We start from the raw sequence: 15,514 nt of genomic DNA, 5'->3' as shown, positions 1-15,514 counted from the left end.
ATACAAACAAAAAACAAAAACAAAACAAAACACTACTTTCACGTGAAACAGCATTTTATTTTATTTTTTTGAGATGAAGTCTCACTCTGTCGCCCAGGCCAGAGTGCAATGGCACGATCTTGGTTCACTGCAACTTCCACCTCTCAGGTTCAAGTAGTTCTCCTGCCTCAGCCTCCGGAGTAGCTGGGATTATAGCCATGTGCTACCACACCCAGCTCAGTTTTGTATTTTTAGTAGAGATGGGGTTTCACCATGCTGGCCAGGCTGGTCTTGAACCCCAGATCTCGTGATCCGCCTGCCTTGGCCTCCCAAAGTGCTGGGATTACAGGTGTGAGCCAACATGCTGGTCATGAAACATCATTTTAGAGCTGGGTAAAGCTTAGTGATCTCTTAGACTAGTAACCTTATTATGCTGATGAGCAAATAGGGCTCAAATTAAGTGCCTTGCCCTAGGTCAAGAGCTTGCAGACTGCAGGAGGAATGAAAGGATCCGTGACTCAGTGACTTCCAATTAAGTGCTCTACTGCCCCATATAATTATGAAGCAAATCTATGTCAACGTAGGGTGAGACCAAATTAACTGCCCAGATTGAGTAGGCACTCACAGGTACCAAGTGAACAATTTACCTGGGAAGAGGTGATACTGGAGCAATGTCCAGTTGTCACGTGATTTTGAAATAAGGATTTAGGAGCCACTTGACTAGCCTAACAGTGAATATTATTATTTTTAAGAGTTTAATCACCTTACTTGGATCATGCCATCCCTCTCCTCAGAAAAGTGCCATATGCCACTTAAAAAAATTAAGAGAAATTAAAAATTTCTGACTACAAATGATTTCACAACTCAAATTGGGCACATCCTGGAGTGTCACAAGACACAATGATTGGGAATCATTTTTCTGAAGTGTGTCAGACATGAGGAATAGAAGAATAATGCAGTTTATCATTACAAACACCTGGCCTAACCTGTAGGGCAGGGAAGGGAATGTTTGCTGCACTTGCTGCCGTCAGGAGGAGCAGTGAGGGAGTAAATGACAGCAGGAGGGAAAACCACAGCACACCTTGAGGAGGGCTCCAGCACAGCTGAGCTGGCCTGAGGTTCTCAAGTGCAGTGGTGAAGGGGTAAAGCATCTCTCTTTTGTTTTTGTTTTGAGACGGAGTCTCACTCTGTCGCCCAGGCTGGAGTGCAGTGCAATCGCAGTTCACTGCAACTGCCGCCTCCCAGGTTCAAGCGATTCTCCTGCCTCAGCCTCCCAAGTAGCTGGGATTACAGGCGCCCACCACCACACCCAGCTAATTTTTGTATTTTTAGTAGAGATGGAGTTTCACCATGTTGGTCAGGCTGGTCTCGAACTCCCAACCTCAGGTGATCCGCCTGCCTTGGCCTCTCAAAGTGCTGGGATTACAGGCGTGAGTCACTGCACCGGCCTAAAACATCTCTCTTAAGAAGGAAGAATAAGAGACTTTCAAAGAAAAACAAAAAGACAGCTGAAAAGAGGAGTGTAAATCAACACATAAACAACAGAGATGAGGAAAATAATTTTTTTTCTTTAAGATACAGGGTCTCATGGCTCATTGCAGCCTCAAACACCTAGGTTCAAGTGATCCTCCCGCCTTAGCCTCCTGAGTAGCTGGGACTACAGGCTCATGTCACCATGCCCAGCTAATTATTTATTTTTAAAAATAGAGAAGGGGGTCTTGTTATGTTGGCCAGGTTGGTCTTGAACTCCTGGCTTCAAGTAATCTTTCTGCCTAGGTCTCCCAACGTGCTAGGATTATCTGTGTGAGCCACCATGCCTGGACAATTTTTAGATTTTTTTGTAGAGATGGGATCTCGCTATGATGACCAGGCTGTGGAAATAAATAAGCACAAGTTATGATACTGACTTTTGGAGTTTAAAAGGAGCAGCAGTTGTTCTTTCTGTGTGGAAATATTTTGGCTGTGGACGGTGGTCAGTGGGCAGAATGGACATGATAGCTTAGAAGTCTGCAAAAACATTCTTTTTTTTTTTTTTTTTTTTTTTGAGACAGTCTCACTCTATTGTACAAGCTAGAGGGCAGTGGCATGATCTCCACTCACTGCAACCTCCACCTCCTGGGTTGAAGCAATTATCCTGCCTCAGCCTCCTGAGTAGCTGGGATTACAGGTGTGTGCCACCATGCCCAGCTAATTTTTTTGTATTTTTAGTAGAATGTTGGCCAGGCTGGTCTTGAACTCCTGACTTCATGATCCACCTGCCTCATCCTCTCAAAGTGCTGGGATTACAGGCACGAGCCACCACGCCCGGCCGTGTCTTTGTGGTTTTTTTTGAGAAAGAGTCTTGCTCTGTTGCCCAGGCTGGAGTACAGTGGCCGGATCTCAGCTCACTGCAAGCTTCGCCTCCTGGGTTCAAGCCATTCTCCTGTGTCAGTCTCCCAAGTAGCTGGGACTATAGGCGCCCGCCCCCACGCCTGGCTAAGTTTTGTATTTTTTTTTTTAGTAGAGACGGGGTTTCACCATGTTGGCCAGGATGGTCTTGATCTCCTGATCTTGTGATCCGCCTGCCTCAGACTCCAAAGTGCTGAGATTACAGGTGTGAGCTACCACACCTGGCCCCTTTAGTTTCTCAAAAGTAATTGTTACTTCTATTAAAAAGAAAAAGAGGCCAGGTGCAGTGGCTCATGCCTGTAATACCAGAACTTTGGGAGGTCGAGGCGGGCGGATTACTTGAGGCCAGGAGTTCGAGACCAGTCTGGTAAACATTGTGAAACCCCATCTCTACTAAAAATACAAAAATTAGCCGGGCGGGGTGGTACATGCCTTTAGTCCCAGCTACTTGGGAGGTTGAGGCAGGAGAATCACTTGAACCCGGGAGGTGGAGGTTGCAATGAGCTGAGATCATGCCACCTCACTCCAGCCTGGGTGACAGAGAGAGACTCCATCTAAGAAAAAAAAAAAAAAAGGTCAGAAGTTTCTAGACACTAAATCCTCCTTAAGGATGGGTAGAGAAGTTCATGCTTGTAATCCCAGCACTTTGGGACAGAGAGGCGCAAGGACTGCTTGAGCCCAGGAGTTTGAGGCTGCAGTGAGCTGACTGCACCATTGCACACCAGCCTGGATGACAGAATGAGATTCTGCCTCTAAAACAAACAAAAATGCCAAGAAACCTCCTTAAAATTTTGCAAGGAAAATTGGAAAATTAATCATTAATCAATCTGCACTCTCTCTAAAACTGTACAATTAGAATTATTTTCCCTCCACAAAAACAGCAGGAGTTTGTGACACAGCCATCAAAGCTACCTCAGTATTCAATGAGGGAGGTGGGTGAAAGGCGGTGCTGGCCAAATAGGGGGAATACAGGCAGGACGCTACCTCAGAGTGAGAGTTCTCCATTTACACTTTCATTTTAAATCTTTATTGCTTTTCTCTGATTATAAAAAGAAATGCTCATGGTAGAAAATTCAGATGTTTCAGAAATATGAATGCAAAGAGTAAAAATCTGTAACTCTAAGAATGCATCATTCCAGCTTTTTCTTTTAAGAATTATTTAAAACCTCACTAACATTTATTTAAAACACTTTTTTTAAAAGTAGGATATGCTATGTTTAATCCAGCAACTTGCTTTTCTTGCTAGATTTTATTTGGTCTACTGAGTAAACAGAGATCCACCGCATTGTTTTTGAAAAGTTGGATAGTATTCTATGGCATGAATGAATCACAGTTTAACCACATTTCCTCTCAGGGAAAAATGTTTTTACAATTATTGACTTTGGTGAATAATCTTGCTCACATATCCTCGTGCATATGTGATAGCATTTTTGGATACCCAAATCCTAGAAATGGATTTGCTGGGTCAAAGGGTGTGTGCATTAACATTTTTATTAGACTGCATTTACATTTTAAATCTTTAAAATTGATCTGCAGTTTGAAATGGCACTAGCTCAATTTTTTGTTGTCTCTCGCTCAGCCGTCACCAAGTCTAGTTTTAATTCCTTTGTCAGAAGTCATTGAGATGACAGCTTCCTGTCACAGGCTGGCATGCAACCTCAGGTGTTTTCAGTCTCTTAGTGCTACAACTCTAATGCACTTCAAAAATAATTGCCATTTTTTTTAGGGGGGTGAGCATTTTCATTTTTTTTTTTTTTTCAGATGACACTAGCTTCAGATATCTTTTTGGAGTTTTGGATAGGATTTAGTAAAAGAGATAAAACAAGACTAATCTATTGCCCAATTCTTCCTTTTTTCATTTGCTGGAGTTAACTATGACATATTGGTGCTCTTCGGACAACCACCTGGGTTACTGGCTGCAAGAGGCCATATCTGCCAGTTCCCATCTACTTAGCATACCATTACTCTCTAACACTTTTCCAGTATTTGTCATGTTAAACCTAAATTAATTGTTCTGGCCACCTAAGCAACACTTCCATTTTGAGAGGACAAAGAAGACACCATTTCAAGAGTACAATACTGGTAACAGTACCCTCCTGAACCACTTAGTATAAAGCGATTTTTTGCGTCTTCTGGACTCATAGATTTCAAAACACCTGCACTCATTAACTTGCCAATTGGTCATGAACTTCCTTTGGAGTTAAAAAAAATACAACATATAAAAGATTAGCCATTAAAGTGTTTTTAAAAATCAAATACTAGCTACATTCTCCCCACCATAAATAAGAATATATATGCGTCATCAGAGTAGGAACTAAATAATATTCAACATTCTTTCTAGCCCTGGCCAGGTTCGGCGTCTCACCCCTGTAATTCCAGAATTTTGGGAGGCTGAGGTGGGCAGATCGCTTGAGGCCAGGAGTTCAAGATCAGCCTGGCCAACACGGTGAAACCCCATCTCTACTAACAATACAAAAATTAGCTGGGCATGGTGGCGGGTGCCTGTAGTCCCAGGTACTCGTGAGGCTGAGGCAGAAGAATCGCTCTAACCCAGAAGGCAGAGGTTGAGATCGCCCCACTGCACTCCAGCCTGGGTGACAGAGTGAGACTCTTGTCACAAAAACAAAAAAACCAAAGATGCTTTCCAGCCCTAACACTTTATTAATCTACAGGTTTTCAAAGAATTAGAATCCCATATAAGAAAATATATGTAAACTAGTACTAGAACTAGAGTAAGAATAACAGTAAAAAAAAAATTTTTTTTTTGAGGTAGAGTCTCGCTCTGTTGCCCAGTGGTGAGATCTCAGCTCACTGCAACCTTTGTCTCCTGGGTTCAAGTGATTATCCTGATTCAGCCTACCCAGTGGCTGGGATTACAGGCTCATGCTACTCTGCCCGGCTAATTTTTGTATTTTTAGTAGAGACAGGGTTTCACCATGTTGGCCAGGCTGCTGTTGAATTCCTGACCTCAAGTGATCCACCCCTCGGGCTCCCAAAGTGCTGGAATTACAGGTGTGAGCCACCACACCTGGCCAAGTAAATCTTATTATTTATTTATTTATTTATTTTAAAGATTGAGTCTTGCTCTGTTGCCCAGGCTGGAGAGCAGTGGTGGGATCTCGGCTCACTGCAACCTTTGCCTCCAGGGTTCAAGCGATTCTCCTGCCTCAGCCTCCCGAGTAGCTGTGATTACAGATGTGCATCACCATGCCCGGCTAATTTTTTGTATTTTTAGTAGAGACGGGGTGTTGCCATGTTGACCAGGCTGGTCTCGACCTCCTGGCCTCAAGTGATCCGCCTGCCTTGGCCTCCCAAAGTGCTGAGATTACAGGCATAAGCCACTGTGCTCAGCCTCTTTTTTTTTTTTTTTTTTTTCCCAAGAGAAGGGGTCTTGCTATGTTGCCCAGGTTGGTCTGAAACTCCTTAGCTCAAGCAATCCTCCCACCTGAGCCTCCCCAAATTCTGGGATTATAGGTTTGAGCCACTGTGCCCAATCCTTGAGTGAATCTTTGATTTAGAAAGCAGTGCACTATTTTTTCTAAAGCTGGAGATCATCATTATAAAGATCAGCTTTGAGAAACTAAACTGACCCCAAGCTATTATCTGAAAGTTATTTTTTTGAATAAAAAAACCCCCTAAACCCAAAACAACATGGTATCAAGTAGTAAAAGAGAAGTGCCTGTGTAAGCATACAATATATTTCAAATGTTACTATATAAACAAAGGAAATATTTATGTATAACATTTATATTCTGGACTATGTCAGTGGTGGTATGACACTAATGAGAGAAATAGCTGCCCTCAAATCCATGTCAAATGTACAGTTATTTGGATTTATAAGGCCAACGAAAAAGATGCAGTGAAAAAGAGACTAAAAAACAGAATCAGCCCGAAAGAAGGATTCATCTAAATCTGGGGCATAATTTGGATAATATACAAAATTAAAAAAATAAAGACAGGAGAAAGAGGAGGAAATGTACAAGAAATAATTTTAGAAAGTCATTCCAGAAAAAAATCTATCTTATAAAACACATTTTAATGCTAGTCTTTTAGTACTTATTTATGTCAGGCCACCTCTTACTGGATGTTTGGTTTCCTGTGCTGAGACTCAGAAAAATTGTCTTGTGGTTAGAAAATAGCATATTCTCAAGGCAGTTGACTGAAAAGTATATTTTTTTGGCATGCCATTTTTTACAACAAATTTTACTTTAAAAAGAGGGTGAATTAATTAGCTTGGAGATTAACTCTCACTGGTAGAAGTATAGTGGATTTATTCAGCATGCTTAAAAAAGAAAATGGATCAGAATTTAGGATTTTATATATATGTAACTGACAGAACCTGAGATAAAGGGGAGTTTTTCACCTGCAAAAATAAAAAATAAAAAAATAAAAATAAAGAAAGAAAAAGAAAAATTAAGAACACTGAAGGGATGGTGGGAAAGATTTCTTAAAAAGAGGAGTTAGGGCCGGGCGCGGAGGCTCATGCCTGTAATCCCAGCACTTTGGGAGGCCGAGGCGGGCGGATCACGAGGTCAGGTGATCGAGACCCTCGTGGCTAACAGTGAAACCCCATCTCAAATAAAAATACAAAAAATTAGCCAGGCGTGGTGTCAGGCGCCTTTAGTCCCAGCTACTCGGGAGGCTGAGGTAGAAGAATGGCATGAACCCAGGAGGCGGAGCTTGCAGTGAACCGAGATTGCACCACTGCCCTCCAGCCTGGGCGACAGAGCACGATTCTGTCTCAAAAAAAAAAGAGTAGTTAGAGGAAGGTGTGCGCCAAAGTTAGACTTGAGGGCAAAGTCTGAAGAACGTCAACAACGTAAGTATTCTTTAGGAAGCCGAATGCCAGGAGCACTCCTAAGGATAATTTACTAAAATAAAAAGGTAAACAGATATTCAGCCTGTTGAGTCTTACAAATGAGAGAAATGAAGCATGCTTCTAAAATACCAGACTCTCAAAGGAAAGAAAATGCTAAAAAAGACAAAGTTTTAAAGGCTGTAGAGTGAAAATTAAAACATTCTAACTTACTTGAGGTAGATGAAAATAGAAAATCACGTAAGATTGGAACAGATTATATTTTTGACCACTCATGTTAGGAAGTGAAGAAATGTCAGGATCATAAATCTTAAAGCTGGCCAGGCGCGGTGGCTGAAGTCTATAATCCCAGCATTTTGTGAGGCCGAGGCTGCTGGATCACCTGATGTCAGTAGTTGGAGACCAGCCTGGCCAACATGGCAAAACCCCGTCTCTACTGAAAATACACAAAAAATTGGACAGGCGTGGTGGTCGGCGCCTGTAATCCCAGCACTTTGGGAGGCTGAGGTGGGTGGATCACTGGAGGTCAGGAGTTTGAGACCAGCCTGGCCAACATGGCGAAACCCTGTCTCTACTAAAAACACAAAAATTAGCTGGGCGTGGTGGCACACGCCTGTAATCCTGTGCTGGCACAAGCCAGCTACTCAGGAGGCTGAGGCAGGAGAATCGCTTGAACCCAGGAGGCGGAGGTTGCAGTGAGCTGAGTTTGCGCCACTGCACTCCAGCCAGGGCAACAGAGGGAGACTCCCTCTCGATAAATAAATAAACAAATAAATCTTAAAGCCAATGGAAAAATCAATAATCCGTTTAAAAAAGGTATGAAGCCGGGAGCGGTGGCTCATGCCTGTAATCCCAGCACTGTGGGAGGCCGAGGCAGGCGGATCACGAGGTCAAGAGATCGAGACCATCCTGGCCAGCATGGTGAAACAAGGTCGCAGTGAGCTGAGATCGCGCCACTGCACTCCAGCCTGGCGACAGAGCGAGACTCGGTCTCAAAAAAAAAAAAAAAAAAAAAAAAAAAAGTACAAAAAAGGATGACTTTCAGTATTTCATAAATCACCAAATGAGCAAAAACCCCTAAAAACAGTTTAATTAAAAATTTGAGGCTGACTCTGGGCCCACTGCCTAGGAATTAGCCCTGCTCCGCAAGAAGCAGTACTGTTTTTTTAAAAAAAATTTTTGGACAGTCTAATATTACATTTGTAATATTTCCAAATCTTAAATTAAAAAATATATTAACATTTATATTTTAAAAGATGCTTTTAAAATATAAAAAATTAACTCATTACCTATTTTGTTTAAGGGCTCCTGGAAAAATCGAGGGAATGATCAATATGCACACCAAAACAAATATATACAAACTTCTAAATTTCATTTTATAGGAATAGAATAGTATCTATTGCAAGCGCAGGGTGCATGAATAACTCAGTGACAGGCGTAAGCTCAGCCAGGATTAGAAACGTCTTCCCAATGGAGGCCCCGCTCAAGTTGAGAATTTCATGGACACAGTAAATCATCCCAAAGCCCACCTTCAATAACCAAAGTAGGCATAAAAATAGGCCGATGGTTACTTTGGAGATAATATAATCCTCCGTCTTATTGTTGTGGAGCAGATGTCATTATGGGTGGGGCTGAAGCGCAGAGCAGCTGAAACATTTTTATACCACCACCCGCACACTTTCAATGGGATAGAAGGGACTCAAAAAGGTAAGAGAAGAGCTCCCAATCGTCAATTGCTACTAGAAATAACTAACTTTTGATGTGGCCATGGCACGCGTAAAGGCCACAAAGAGATTTATAAAATTCTCCATGATTAATTCCTATCCTGGAAAAGAGGCAATCTCCTTTTCCCCTCCCTAGCCGGCTCCTCCTTGGGACACTTGGCTGAGTCTTTCTTTCCCTCGTTCTCACGCTGAGGTGAGGCCGCACGCAAGCCTGGGACGCCCGTTTTCCTCTTCGCGCGGAGGGAACTCTACGGGTAGGAAGCCGGGGTGGCGGGAAAGGAGCGTGCGGCACCGCAGGGAGGCAGAGAAGGCTTGCCAGGGACTAGCCGGGCTCGGGGAGAGCAGGGACACGCGGGCCGCCGGACCGAGGAGGCCGAGGTGACGAGGAAAATCTCCCGGCGCGGAGCCGGGACCGGGCGCTTCCGGCGGGCTACGGCTGCTCTCGGCCTAGCACAGCCTGGGTCCTGGGCCCCAACCGGGCCAGGTAGGGAGTTAGGAGAGAGGGTAAACCGGGGCTCGCACTTGCCTGAGACCGGGTGACCAGTAACTGGTAATAGTCTTTGCTCGGCGCCGGGCCTTGTCCTACAGTTTCAAACAGAGTCTCCGGCAGCCACGACGCCATCTTGGGACGCCACCGCCGTCGCTAAGACAACCAGGAAGGGGCGGGGCTTGGTCGGGGTCAAGGGGCCAAAACCCTAGTTTAAATTGAACCACGCTTATGAGCTGGCAGAAGGATTTCTAACTTGGGGCGATTCTCCCCTTCTCCAAGGGTCTCAGGGAACTCTGATCCGTGAAATTTCCAGCTCCAGGTCCCGGGTGACCCGAAGAGGAATTAGTTCCTGCTACCACGGAGGGGAGGGGGTGACCCCGGCGGAGGGATACCAAGTGGAGTCCCACAGTCCCCTTCCTGGTCCCTCGAAGGGATCGGGCGGAGATCGGAGGCTGCTGGGAGAGTCGAGCCGGGCGGCGGGGGAGGGAGGGGCGATGTGATGGGCCGCCAGTAGGCAGCGGGGCCGGTCCCGCGGACGAGCCCGTCAACCAGAGCCCGAGGGCAAAGTAGTTCCCCGAGGGTGTCAGGGCGGGCGGGGAGGGAGGCGGCACGGGCGGAGGCGCACGCCGAGCGCGGTGCTGCGGCTCAGCTGATAATTGAAGGAACCCGGAGCCGCCGCTGCCGCCGCCGGGGGGGGGGGGGGGGGGGAGCTAGTGGAAGTTACTGCCGCGCCACCGAGTCCGGACCGGAGACTTTGGGGCCTAACTAGGTAATTGGGGCGCAGCTCCGGGCGGCGGGGGCAAACCTGGGGGGAGGGGGCCAGCTGAGGGGTTGGGGGGGCGGGGGGAGGAGCTGGAACAGAAAGTCCCAGGAAGCCCGGTTGTGTCATCGCCGCGATTCGGCCCCCGCTTGGCCTGCTCCCGGCGCCGGCGGCGGCAGAGCCGCGGAAGGACCGGGCCGGGGGTGGACGGGAGAGACGTTCGAGGGCCGCCGCGGCCGGAGGGACCGGGGCCCGGCGGGAGGCAGGGGTCGCTGGGTCCCTCCTCCGGCTCCCCGCAATGAGAAGGACCCTTCAGAGAACCGGGGTAAGGCTTGCGGGTGTTGGGGAGCTCGGCGGGGGTCGAGAGGGGCCGGAAGTGGGCTTTGGAGCTTGGAGGGTGTCTGGGAAGAGAGAAAGTGGGGGGCCGGAAGTGCAGGTGGGGGGTGTGAAGACGGCAAGGGTTCCCCGGAAATGGGACGAGGGGCCCGGAAATCGGGAAAGGGGTGGCTCCGGGGCTGTGGACGGCCCGGAAATGGAAACTAGGGAGCAGCTCGAGTGACAACAGTTGTGGGAAGCGAGGGTCAGAGGAGGGAGAGGCCGGAGTGACTTTAGACCGCAGTAAGGGGTTTCCTGCCCAGGGGGACGGCGAGGGACGGTTGAGGGAGGGCGAGCCCGGAGACGGGGTCTGCGCGGGGCAGTTTTTTAAGCCGTGGGAAGTTGAGGCTGAGGGAGGATGATGACATGGGGGGCATGCAGGGAGGCCTAAAGAAGCCAAGAAACTTGACTGAGAGGAATAGAGTATCCTTTTAAATAGATCAGAATGGAAATTGGTGGTAGGTGGGTTTAACTAGGACTTGGGGGAGGGAGGTGGGCCAATTGTCACCCCAATCGTATTAGCATTCAGAGCGAGTCAGGCGATTAATTTATTTATATGTGGATTACATAAAACCTATTACAACGTTTGTCCATCAGTGCAGCCCCTCTCCTTCCTTCTCCATAGTGAGTGGGTTTTCTAGTACAGGAACAAGTTGGAGGGGAGTTCGAATAACGAAGGTAGTAAAACCTCAAATCCTGTCTTCCTCAGCGTCTTTCCCTTCCTCAGAATAAGAAATCCTTCATTTCTTAGACGGAAAAATACGGAAAAACATAAAAGCACATGTAAATGGGGGGAAATCACACGTTTGAACTGCTGGTGGGGGACAGGAGAGAATTGGTTACCTTACGTGGTGAGGAGAGAACGGAAGGGGCAGCTTCCAAACCCTTAAGACAGATCTGTTTGTTTTTTTGATAATGCTGTTTTACTTTGTCTGGGGGAGGTTTAGCCTAAGCATCGAGTCTGGTGGTGGGCATAGTTTAATTGCTTCGTTAGTTAACTCGGGGAGGGAATGTGTCTGTGTGTAAAGGTTGGGCCGGTGCGGGGGGGCGGGGGGGCGGGTACGGTTAATAGCGCAGTGAATCCGTTCTAAGTGGACGTCTAACTGCTCTCCTGCTGTCTCCCTTCCTAGTCGCGGTCCTCAATCTTGTCTGGGCTGCCAGATCACCCGATCTCCGGGCTTTACTCCGTTTTGTAGGCCTTTTAGTGATGTGTTTAACTTTCTATTCCTCTCGAGACTCTCATTAGATATTTTTGGCATTTCATTTTTTAAAGACCTAGCAAGTTGAGGCTCAGAGTCTCCTCTTTAAAAGCCGAACAAAAAATACGGGGTAGAAAGTTGAAAGAGCTATTGAGTGGGGTAAAAAACCGACGCTCAGAACAAAGGTCCTAGTTGTGTTAGAAAAAAAGGCAAGAGGCCTGTATATGAGGCCTGTGTGTGTCGCATTTACACCCCGGGGGGGTTGAGGAATGGAATTAGTAGAGGTTTAGAGACAATAAATTGTAGAGGATTTTATTGAGGCTGATTTTCATATTTATCACATGGAAAGTGATCAATATTAAGTGTAAGTTTTAAAGTATACAAAATTTCTAATTCTTTCTTTTGACACTTCCTCCTGTGTGTTCAGCCCCAGAAATGTTGAACTACTGTAACTATCTTTGTGAGATTGAGGGAGTTTTTATTTCATTTATTTTAAGCTTAAGAGTACATAACATGATTGGGGTTTGTGGGCTTTGTACACGTCTGCCCTTTCTATGAATGTGCCAGTATCCATAAGAATTGGAAAACTGTAATTAAGATTATCATTGTTTCCATTAAATCCCCAGTTTTTCAGGAGTGTGAGCAGTTTTTAAGTCTGTTTAGCTGACATTTATATTACTTAGTTTGTGTCTATGAACAGGCTTTTTTTTCTTTTTTTCTTTGTTTTCATTTACTTTCAAAAAGTTTGAGAACAGTTTTGGCAGTTAGAGTTCCAGAAGGTGCTAAACTGTAGTAGTTACATTTAAAAAACGGATGGGATGTTGGGTAGATCATGGTGAAATCAGTACTTTCACCTGGCAAAGCAAATTTGTAGTAATGTGTGATTCCATGTATGATTCCTTTCCCGTTGTAACTTTTTTTTTTTTTTTTTTAAGACAGAGTCTCGCTCTGTCACCCGGGCTGGAGTGCAGTGGTGCAGTCTAGGCTCACTGCAACCTCTGCCTCCCGGTTCAAGTGATTCTCCTGCCTCAGCCTCCTGAGTAGCTGGGATTACAGGCACGCGCCACCATGCCCGGCTAATTTTTGCGTTTTTAGTAGAGACAGAGTTTCACCATGTTGGCCACCTCGGGTGATCCGCCCACCTTGGTCTCCCAAAGTGCTGGGATTACAGGCGAGAGCCACTGCACCGGCCCCAGTGTAACTTTTAAGATTATTGTATTTATGTTATCTAGACAAGGTTTTAATATCCTTTGTTTTAGGGTTGTCATCTTAGCAAAGAAAACATCACTGGCTTGGAAATTCACACGCTACTGATTAGTAGCTTTGTGACCTTGAGCTAGTCACTTAACCTATCTGGTCTTCATTTATTTTATCTGTAAAATGGGAGTGGGTAATCTCTATTTTACCTCACTGGGTGGTTGTGAAACCCAGCAGATGTAATGACTGTGGGAAAAAAACAACATGCTAAATAAATAAATAAATTTTAGAAAATTACATTAGCTGTTTTGAGTTCATTTTTAAAAGATACAGCTTCTCATTAGTGGTGGTGGTCCGTGGGGCAGGGGAGATTTAATGTAAAGTAGGTTGAAGGTACAAAGTTATAGAACTTTATAATTTGAAATTGCTGCTTAATTGGTAGTAGAATTTGGGTCTAATTTTTGTCTTTTTAAAGTTACCTTCTTTTTTTGACATCAGCATGCCAGATACTTGTTTGCCATCATTCTACCTAATAAACTTGTTTATTTGTTTAAAGAAACTTCAAATTTGTTTACGTTTTTTATTGACAAAATTCGTACCTTTTCTGGTTTGTGACTCATGAAATTGAGTTAATGTAAGAGATTACAATTAGAGAATAATGCTTCTGAATCCTGGTCACTGTTTTCTGCAGAACCTACGGAACTTTCCCTCCTTTTAAGTGGCTGGGTAGGGATCTTTTTGAGCAAATGTGATACCAGTTGCTCCTTTATTTTTTTGTTTGCTATTTGGTGGACTCAAGTCAAAACAGCAACCTGCTTGGTTTTTTTTATCTTCACTGAAATCGCTCCTTGCAATTGCTTGTTTGACATGGAGTTTTCCCTCTTTTAAAACAAGCAAGCACCCACTATGTACAGAAAAACATAGAAGATAAAGGATGTAAAGAACAACTTACAATTCATCCCTTCAAATTGCTTCCTCAAACAAGTTTTTATCTGTGATCTTTATATTTCTGATTATCTGTACTTGCTTCATTTCTGCATTACAATATTGTATTTGTTGACATGTGTTGCTTTTGTTTCCCTGACTGGATTATAGGCTTCCTGAGGGCAAGGATGATTTCATATCAATGTGGTATGTGTGAAGGTATGCTAATAAACCTGATTGGTCTGGATGAGGTGGCACTGGAGGTGGGGAGTTGGGAGGCGGGAGGATCTCTTGAAGCTAGGAGTTGTAGCCCAGGCAACATAGTGAGACTGTCTCCCCAAAAAAGAAAAAATTAGCAGGGCATGGTGGCATGTGTCAGTAGTTCTAGGCAACTCTGGAGGCTGGAGCGGAAGGATTGCTTGAACCCAGAGATTCAAAGTTAATAGTTATGATCACGCCACTGCACTCCAACCTGCTTGGAAGGGTTCTTTGATCCCGGCAGATTCGTCAGAATGCTTTCTGTTGGTTGGTTCAGTGATCATGGCCTCTTCACATCACCCCTGACTAATGTGCCATTAAAGTGCATGGATGGATATCAACTGTCACTGCCATGTTTTAGTGTTAAGCCAGTGGCTTATTCTGTGCCACTTTTTTCATAGGCCAAGCTTTAGTTAATAAGGCCAAGCCTGAGGGGAGTCCAGGCCAAATAGGGTGGAAGAGTAAAAATCTGGTGGACATTACAGAATAAATATAATTTTTAGATTGTTGTATATAATCTTAGTGCTTGGTAATTTTTTTTTTGAGACAGAGTCTCGCTCTGTCGCTCAGGCTGGAGTGCAGTGGCGCAATCTCGGCTCACTGCAAGCTCTGCCTTCTGGGTTCACGCCATTCTCCTACCTCAGCCTCCCAAGTAGCTGGGACTACAGGTGCCCGCCACCATGCCCTGCTAATTTTTTTATATTTTTAGTAGAGACGGGGTTTCACTGTGTTAGCCAGGATGGTCTCGATCTCCTGATCTCGTGATCCCCCCGCCTCAGCCTCCCAAAATGCTGGGATTGCAGGCGTGAGCCACTGCACCCGACCAGTGCCTGGTAATTCTTAACGTGTAGTGTAGTATAGTGTAATGTAAGCTTTACTGGTGTATTTTCTTTTGGTACTTGTGTATCATTTCAGCAGCTGTGTTACAGACTTGAAGACATAACCTCAAAGCAGCTGTTCTGTACCTCTCTGCTGGGTTTCTCTGTGCATAATGGATGCTTGCTGTTATTTGTAATAAATAGATAAGTATACTGATGCTAGACCTGTCCCTTGATTTTTTTTTTTAAGGTAAAATTTAACTCAGCTAATGTCTTGGGTTTTTAAAAAATGTAGTTCTTTAATATCCTCACTTACTGATAATTTTAGGTTGTTGGCAAAAAGAGGTTTCCTAGACTGAAATAAGTCTGTTCAGTCATTTTTCTCTGAGGCCTTTTAGATTTTGGTTGTTTCTTGTGATTTCAGTGATTTCATTAAATCATTGGATAGAAGAAAAAGGAACTTAACTCATTATTCAGGCTTACATGCTTTTTTCTTGAGAGTGCAGAAGCTATTGGCAGTAGTCAGGTTTCATGGTTATGCTTGCTTGTTTGTTGAGACGGAGTCTCACTCTTGTCGCCCAGGCTG

At 44.9% G+C, this 15,514-nt stretch overlaps 2 protein-coding genes across 24 annotated transcripts in view; one reads left to right on the top strand and one right to left on the bottom strand.

The window, feature by feature from the left end:
• FBXO36 (F-box protein 36) overlaps nt 1-9,539 on the bottom strand; it is an 89,635-nt gene extending 80,096 nt beyond the window's left edge. Inside the window, exon 1 of the mRNA XM_025404002.1 lies at nt 9,434-9,539. Coding sequence (XP_025259787.1) covers nt 9,434-9,529 — 96 coding nt within the window. The 5' untranslated portion in view covers nt 9,530-9,539. The remainder of the gene's footprint in view (nt 1-9,433) is intronic.
• A 495-nt stretch (nt 9,540-10,034) lies between these two features.
• The window catches only part of TRIP12 (thyroid hormone receptor interactor 12), a 155,050-nt gene continuing 149,570 nt past the window's right edge, over nt 10,035-15,514 (top strand). For 13 of the 23 annotated variants that reach the window (XM_025404001.1, XM_025404000.1, XM_025403991.1 and 10 more), the window contains exon 1: nt 10,035-10,166. The gene's annotated coding sequence lies outside the window, so the exon portion shown is untranslated. Of the gene's footprint in view, nt 10,167-10,366; nt 10,483-10,657; nt 10,776-15,514 lie in introns of those variants that run through there. The other 10 variants (XM_025403998.1, XM_025403992.1, XM_025403989.1 and 7 more) reach the window with 4 other exon arrangements.

Source organism: Theropithecus gelada, chromosome 12 (assembly GCF_003255815.1).
Source record: "Theropithecus gelada isolate Dixy chromosome 12, Tgel_1.0, whole genome shotgun sequence".
Lineage (NCBI taxonomy): Eukaryota > Metazoa > Chordata > Mammalia > Primates > Cercopithecidae > Theropithecus > Theropithecus gelada.
The sequence above is the reverse complement of the archived record's forward strand: the minus strand, read 5'-3'. Positions and strand labels throughout refer to the sequence as shown.